The sequence below is a fragment of the Miscanthus floridulus genome, chromosome 16, assembly GCF_019320115.1.
Source record: "Miscanthus floridulus cultivar M001 chromosome 16, ASM1932011v1, whole genome shotgun sequence".
NCBI lineage: Eukaryota > Viridiplantae > Streptophyta > Magnoliopsida > Poales > Poaceae > Miscanthus > Miscanthus floridulus.
In genome coordinates this window covers 1,812,473-1,820,310 of record NC_089595.1, presented here as the reverse complement: position 1 = coordinate 1,820,310, position 7,838 = coordinate 1,812,473, and the positions used below count along the sequence as shown (strand labels likewise).

General features: G+C 50.4%; 2 protein-coding genes across 2 annotated transcripts; one reads left to right on the top strand and one right to left on the bottom strand.

The window, feature by feature from the left end:
• Positions 1–416: 416 nt before the first annotated feature.
• Positions 417–1,142, top strand: LOC136513627 (secreted RxLR effector protein 161-like). Its single transcript, XM_066507599.1, has one exon. The coding sequence runs from the start codon at positions 417–419 to the stop codon at positions 1,140–1,142; it is 726 nt and encodes a 241-aa protein (XP_066363696.1).
• Positions 1,143–2,185: 1,043 nt separating this feature from the next.
• On the bottom strand, positions 2,186–5,925 carry LOC136512376 (thioredoxin H4-2-like). Its single transcript, XM_066506343.1, has 5 exons — positions 5,578–5,925; positions 4,157–4,221; positions 3,958–4,074; positions 3,095–3,217; positions 2,186–2,582 (listed from the first exon to the last, which is right to left on the bottom strand). The coding sequence occupies exons 2-5, from the start codon at positions 4,175–4,177 to the stop codon at positions 2,439–2,441; spliced, it is 405 nt and encodes a 134-aa protein (XP_066362440.1). The 5' UTR covers positions 4,178–4,221; positions 5,578–5,925; the 3' UTR covers positions 2,186–2,438.
• Positions 5,926–7,838: the final 1,913 nt, after the last annotated feature.

The window sequence follows — 7,838 nt, the reverse complement described above, 5'->3', positions numbered from 1 at the left end:
GTTTCATCCTCAAGGGGCAAGAAGGCAAGGTCCTGCATCTCGTCAAGGCATTGTATGGGCTCCGTCAAGCTCTCCGGGCTTGGTATGCGAAGCTGGACAGCTCGCTGCTAAGGCTTGGTTTTCGACGCAACGACTCTGAGCATGCCGTGTACCTGCGCGGCGAGGGCGCTCGCCGCCTCGTCGTCGGTGTGTACGTCGACGATCTTGTCACCACCGGCGGTAACGTAGGCGACATCGACGAGTTCAAGTTGCAGATGAAGGCCACATTCTAGATGAGTGACCTGGGGCTGCTTCACTACTACCTTGGCCTGGAAGTGACGCAGTCTACAAGCGGCATCACCTTGGGCCAGAGCGCGTATGCAGCGAAAATTCTCTAGAACGCCGGGCTGGCTGGCTGCAACCCCAGTCACATTCCCATGGAGCCACGCCTCAAGTTGAGCAAGGAGAGCACCTCACCAGCAGTCGACGCCACGGCGTACAGGAGCATTGTCGGTTCGCTGCGCTACCTGGTGAACACCAGGCCGGACCTGGCTTACTCGGTGGGTTACGTAAGCAGGTTCATGGAGAAGCCAACCACCGAGCACTTGGCTGCCGTGAAGAGGGTGCTGCGATACATCTCTGGCACTCTGGACTACGGCTGCTACTACACCAGGAAGGAGAAGGAAGCGCATCTTGTTGGTTTCAGTGACAGTGATCATGCCGGGGACATCGACACTCGCAGGAGCACTTCCGGCGTCCTCTACTTCCTCGGCAACAACGTCATCACCTGGCAGAGCCAAAAGCAGAAAGTCGTGGCCCTGTCCTCATGTGAGGCTGAGTACATCACAGGGACTACTGCTGTCTGCCAAGGTGTATGGCTCATGCGCCTCCTGTCCGAATTGAAGGGCAAGAGGGAAGGCGCGGCGAAAATCTACATCGGCAGTGAGTCCGCCATCCAGCTGAGTAAGAATCATGTCTTCCATGATCGTAGTAAACACATAGATATAAGATACCATTTTATTCGTGAGTGCATCGAGGAAGGCAGGGTGTGTGTTGCCTCTATTGGCACCTTTGATCAGCCGGCAGATATCTTGACGAAGGCACTGGCGCGGGAACGCTTCTGTGAACTTCGAGCCAAGCTTGGCCTCGTCAAATTCAAGTAGATGCACATGGCTTAGGAGGAGATTTGTTAGTTAAGCCATGCATTTTAGCTGTAAATAGATAGGCACTGCATGTTTCAGATTCAGTTTGCATGTGCACGAGCACTGAGCTGTGGTCGCCGTGCACATAGGAGGTAGTGGCCATGAGAATAGCTCCTGCACACACCTGAGCGATCGGTGATGAATGCATACTGCAGACGTGGGGATGGACGCGTCGTGCACGCGGCGTGCGGCCAACCACCGAGAGCTTTGCTCTTTGCAATCCACGAGCTTAGCAGCACCAAAATCTGTGTGTTCACTGCATTCTTTGAGTTCGTGTGTATACTTATCGTCTTCTTGCTCGTGTGCATGAGCTCGCCGGCGTCGTCCACCGTCGCCCCGGGCCTGACAGGTCGCACAAGCGCGCGTGCTGGCGAACCCGGCCATGGCACCGTTGCTTCCTTCTCCGGCATCTCGCGAGGAAGCACGAGAGGACGCGGACCCAGCCCTCGCACAGGCGCGAGCTCCACCACTCCCGACCTGCCGCTTCTTTTGTCTGGGATGTAGGTGACCTTGACGGCACTGCTATGGAAGTTGTAGCTGACCACACCTCTGCCTTGGCTCGAACTAGATGGGAGCGGCACCATGCCGCCCACACGGCCAGGGAGCAAGCAAAGAAGAAGCATGGAAGGATAGGAATGCTTTATTGTAGTACTCACCTTGTCGTAATGGAGGAGGCCCAATCCGGCCACCATGGCCGCGAGGAGCCTGCTCACCTCCAAGAACACGAAGGCGAGGAGGACAGTAGTCCTCAGTACACCCATCCGGGCGCCTTATTCCACTAAGGGAACTACTGGAGAAGAGGGGGGCCTGCCCTCCTACCCTCGTCGCCGGCGAGCACGCCGGAGAAGAAGGGCAGGGGGCGGAGGAAAGCCATTGGGGGCGCTTGCTCACTGGGAGACTCGCTCACTGGGGGCTTGAACTACATTGACAAGAACGGATACCATAATTGTATTGTTTTATGGTCGGAGGTAGTACAACCAAACGCATGCAAGCAAACCTTCAGATTTAGGTTGCAAAGACTCTTCTCCAGTCAAGCACTGGTTTTTATATATAAGTTCAATTCATTCGTCACACGCACAGGTTCACAACAGCTTCCATAAGAAAAACAGACGAGTGCGCGCGACGCCAGGGGGGCAAAACTGTAAAGCGTCATCATCTCCAGGCAAACATGGGATTAGCACACAAATGACTATACACAGGGAAACCATCACAGGCGAGCGAACGGACACAGATCGTTTGTCCACTCCTACTCTGCCACTAGGACGAACTGGCACCAGCGGCTGCTAGCACTTTCCTCTCGAGCTCAGGTTTGTTCGCGCCGACGAGCTTGTCGATCTGCTGCCCGTTCTTGAGGAAGAAGAATGTCGGCGTTGCGCGGATGTCCCATGACGAGCTGAAGTCCTGGAGATGAATAGTCTCTAAAAGAATTAGATGAATTGGGCTGATGAAAGCATCGGGCCAACTGTCAAACAAGAGCTATCAGGATGGAAATATACTTCCTACCACTTAAGTGTCGTGTAACATAAAAACTGATAGCATGTTTTGGCTCAACCACTATAAGTACAGCACTTATCTACAAAATTGATGTTCCATCCTTAGAATCTTTAACCCAAAAAAACTGTAACTGTAGATAGACTTATCCTGGCCTACTTTAAAACTTTCGCAGTAATTCTCATTCTCAGTTGAAAGCAAAAGTGAACATTTTGAGTGCACCTAGGTTATTCAATGCGGCTGAAACATAGAGCAATCTGCCCAAACAACCTTGAAGAATTTAATGCAAGAACCTAGCAGGATCAACAGGCAAAATAATAATACCAATACAGCATCAAGACTAGATGCATTGCTTGATTACAAAGAAGTCCAAGCCATGTATATTTCCAAGAACTGATTCGACATATGTAAGATTGAATTACCGTCAGGTCATCAACGTCTATTGTCAAGAACATGAGTTGAGGATAAGTCTTTGACATCTCAGCATAGACAGGAGCAATGACACGGCATGGCCCACACCAGGAAGCACTGAAATTTGCCACAACCTACAAAAATAAACAGGTGAGTCTAACAAATATAATTCTACAACTTGTACTGCAAATTCTCATCTGCTAGTTCACATAACAAAGTGGCCTTACAAGAAATCAGGAGTTCAGACTTCAGAGGTCTAAACAAACTAAAAAGTTCAAGAACACCATAAGATGGCTGTAATAAAATGATATGGTTCAATTTTATAGTATGACTATGCTAGCAGAAGTTCCAGTTCATAAATTAGCAAATACTCCATGCGCTCCAGCATATTATTCAGAAGAGTTCAGGCTTTACAAGTCAGAACAAAAGTAGAATTTCAAGACCAGAGGTGCCTCTTAGAAACTGAAATAGTGCTTTTTGTTGGATTACCATGCATGCCAAAGTTCTAGCACATAACTTTTAAAAGTTCTCAACCAGAAGTTTTCTGAAAGATATGAATTAGTGAATCATGTTCAGACAACAAAAGCAGCAGGAAACCAACTTTTTGTGGGCAATTTTGTAACTTGTTAACTGGCTATTGGGCTATTGGAAGCATGAGCTTTATCATCTCATCCACACCTCAAACTCTCAAAGTTTTTCATTTAACAAATTGGCCACGATTGATACTAGGCAGTTTATGCAGGCTGATTTCTTGAACCTATTAGCTCCATAGCAAAGCACCCACAATGCAAAGTGATAGAATTAAACACCATGTAACGCGTAACCAAAATCACAATACACGAAGGACATCTCCAGTCCTTTAACTTTTACTTACGGTTTTTCCATCTCTGTTTGCTTCTGCAATCTTCTGCTCCCAGCCCTCTTTAGTTGTTATAAGATGCACGTTTCCACCTTTGAAATTGAGCCTGTCTTCGTCGTCATCATGACGTGCCTGAACAAAGACGAAAAAAGTTTTTAACTTCCAAGGAAAAACACTTGCACTTTCAAGATTGGTATCCTTTGAGAAGGCTCACCTTTCCCGCACAGCCTCCCATTGCGCACTCCAATCAACAAAGCTAACACACCAGCGAACAAAATACTGCCAGAATAATGGCATACCAGTCAACTTGTATCCAAAAGGAATCACAATGTTCTGATAAACACTGAATTTGAATGAGGTACATTATTCATCGAAAATTGGGCAAACAGTATGCCATAACTGATCAGTGCCATGGAGTGTGAAAAGTGATAAACTAGTGGTAAACTGCAAGGAAAGGAAAACACTACGACACCTATGTTGCCCATAACAGGCCAGTAAATTGTTCTAACATTCAGCAATTATGCTGCTAGCATATCTGAAAACATCGTCTATGGACAACATGACAAAGCACAATGAAGCATTTTTCTTGTGAATTTCACAAAATTTGTGACAACCCACTCGAGATGTCAACGGGGAATTCCCCGTCGGGGGTTACTGTCCCATCCCCGTCCCCGCGGGGGCAAATTTCCCCTGTCCCCGTCCCCACGAAGGCTCACGGGGAGCACTTCTTCCCCATCCCCGTCCCCGCTCGGGGATCCCATCCCCGCATCAACTCACCACCTGAAGTGCTAGCTTTGTTGAAGGCCAGTAGCAGTTGCAGAAACATAGGCCCATGCTGGCCCATTAGTCCGAAATGTAAACCAACGGTCCAGAGAACACAATTTTGCTTTGTTTTGGCTAGGGTGCCCCTTATTTTATAGCTCCCTCCCTCCGCGCTCCGTAACCGATGTGGTACTAAAGCTTTGCCTCATCTCCAGTTCTCCACCAAACGCAACGTGTTTTTTATTGGGCCTCCCGTCGCATCCGGCCCATTGCTCAAACGGGGGAGGAAGCTGTCAGGCCGGGCCATTGCTCGAACGGGGGAGGAGGCTGTCAGGCCGGCCCAGCTAGCTTAAGGAGGAGCCTCCTTAGTGCACATGGAATTGAGCCTTAAACATTTCGGGTCCCCGCGGGGAACGGGGACGGGGCATGCATACCATCCCAGTCCCCGATGGAGATGATTTTTTCCCATTTAATTCCCCATGGGGAGAAGATTTGTACCATCCCGTCCCCTAATGGATGAATTCCCCGCGGGGAATCGGGGAACGGGACCCGTTGATATCTTTACAACCCACCCCAGCTAAATCCCTGAAACCTCCCGGAAAATATAGAGCAGCTTAAGAGCCTCGGCAACGCGGACAACAAAAACGACCACCACGCGGTTCCACGAAGCATTTCCTTGTGACAACCCACCGCAGCTAAATTCCCGAAACCTCCCATCATCTCGGTAAGCAAGGCTGTATCGTTCGAGACGAAGAATCGCAATCTTTGGATACCCCCGCACGGGACCCCAATTTGTCTCTAAACGGATCCGCCAGAAGCCGCACCGTAACCATGGGATCGAATCAGCGATCAACCAAGCAAGCAAAGGATTACCTGAGAACAGAGCAGGAAATCCGGCCGGCCAGGGGAGCCGGCGCCAATTCCGGACCAGCGCCGAGGGCAGGGATCTGATTCGCCGCCGCCGCAGCAGCCGCTGCCGCCCGTGTCACGGGATTCCAGGAGAGGAAGAGGGAGGGATGCAGGGAGGAGAAGGAAACGGGGGTGCGGGCGGACCGCGGACGTGGAATTCTAGGCGGCTGGCTCGCGTTTTGTTCTTGGTGGGCACGCGAGACGAAGACGACGACGAGGCGGAGGCGACGACGCGGCGGAGTTGGATGGTTCCGTTCGGCTTCCCGCGTCAGGCCAGGCCCAGGCGTGACCCCACCCCGCCCCGCGTCGCACCGGCCACCGTTTTCCGCCTGCGAATTTTGCTTCCGTATCCCTTTTAGCCTCTTTCTTTTTTTTTTGAAGGAAAATGAAACATTGTTTTTCTGAGGACACAAAAATTGGTAGCCAATTTCGCATGTGGATTTCCTGCCTCGACTCCGGGTCCACGTGGATAATGCCTTTGTCCCCGGACCATTAGCATCTCTTCACAAATGTGCTGCTTCTTGTAAGGCCCTGCGCACCTGATTTTGGAACTTCAAATTTTGGGGGGAAAAGACGTGTCTTGTGTTTTTTTTCATTTCATTTTTTCGTTTGTGTTTATTTAGACAACTACTACTACCAGGGCCACCATGATCCCTGTTCATTGCATTGCCACCGGTCAAGAGTTAAGAAGTACTCTATATTTGTATGGTATATAGGTATGTATTTGGATTAAGAAAGCTTACTTTTAAGTTCGGTAATGCTAGCAATCATACGTCCGTCGGCGGCTCTGCGCCGGATGTCCCCTGCTTGTAGACACGACGTTCAGAAGGCTATATATCCTACCATTCCTATCCGTTCCCTCTACTCCCCTCTAGTCGTCGCAGAATAAAAAAAACTCACGGTGATACTGCGCTCCGCCGCGCCTCCTACACGCCTTCCTCTCCACCGCGCCTCCCGTCGGCCTTCCTCTCCACCACCGCCGAGCCCACACCGTCGCGATGTGCTCCCCCAAGACTGCACAGCCGCTGCCGCCTCGCTGCGCAAGGTCACACCCACCCGACTGCTGTTGTCGGCTCCACCACGGGCACCACGTGCGCCCCTATCGCCAGGGGCAGCGTCGCCACTCACCGAGGGGCGCGCAGCCGCCCGCCCCTGTCGCCCTCCTTCTACACTGCGACTACACAGCCGGATCCCGTTGTATAGTGCTCCGCCCTCCCGGCTGCTAGGTTTTGCTGAAAGCGTATATTACAAGTGTATGTTTCAAGTGTTTCAGATATTTTAGAGGTATGTTACAAGTGTTTCAGATGGATGTTGAAAAAGTAGATCGAGATGTTGCATATGGTTGTACACATATGTTGCAAAGGTCTGTTATTAGTGTTTCATATGTGTTTTCTTTATGTATGTCGCAAGTGTATTTATCTAGATGTTGCATGTGTTTTATCTGGGTGTTGCGTACGTTTGCAAAGGTTTTCAAGTGTTTTTAGGATTTTTTTTTCAAGTGTTATAGAAACATGTTGCAAGTGTATGTTTTAAATGTTTCAGTTGTTTCAGACATATGTTGTAAGTGTTTATTTGAATGTTGCATATGTTGCAAGTTTTTTATTTGAATGTTGCATATGTGGCAGTGGCTACACATATGTTGCAAGCATATTTTCCAAATATTTCATTTATTTTAGACATATATTGCAGCAAGTCCTCCATGTTGTAAGTGTTTCATGAGGCGGGCGAGCGAGCATCGGGGAGCGTAGTAGGGCGAGCAGACGTGGGCACGTAGCATGGCATGTGCGAGCAGCAGGGCGCAGATGAGCATTAGCAGGGTGCGGGCAAGCAAGGCGCAACGAGCAAGAGGGCAGGCATGCATGCTCCAATGCGCGTCCGCGTGTGGGGGCAACCGGAGGAAGCGCGTGGGAGACAACCACCCGACGTGGGACCCGTCACAGAGGCAGGGGCGCTGGAGCATTGCCGTTTTCTACCGATCCATTTTGACCGCTGGTGGGCCCATCTGACAGCCTAGGGAGGTGTGCTCCGCTGGCTGTTCGAGCGCACATCCGCTAGTGTGCAGGGGCAAGTGCACCGCATGGGCAGCACAGGCAAGCATGCACTGGGCTGAGCGGCGGACGTGGCACGAACGTCTAGACGCATGCTTTTGTCCGGACATCCAGGCGCTAGTAAGCCCCTTTTAAGTTTTAACCACAAGCACCTTACGATGGTGTGTATTCCCTAGT

Coding starts and splice junctions, on each gene's coding strand:
- LOC136513627 (XM_066507599.1), top strand. CDS start 417: ATGGAGCCACGCCTCAAGTTGAGCAAGGAGAGCACCTCACCAGCAGTC.
- LOC136512376 (XM_066506343.1), bottom strand. CDS start 4,177: ATGGGAGGCTGTGCGGGAAAG. Junction 4,075..4,156: donor TGGGAGGCTGTGCGGGAAAG/GTGAGCCTTCTC, acceptor GTCTTTGTTCAG/GCACGTCATGATGACGACGA. Junction 2,583..3,094: donor TAGACGTTGATGACCTGACG/GTAATTCAATCT, acceptor ATTCATCTCCAG/GACTTCAGCTCGTCATGGGA.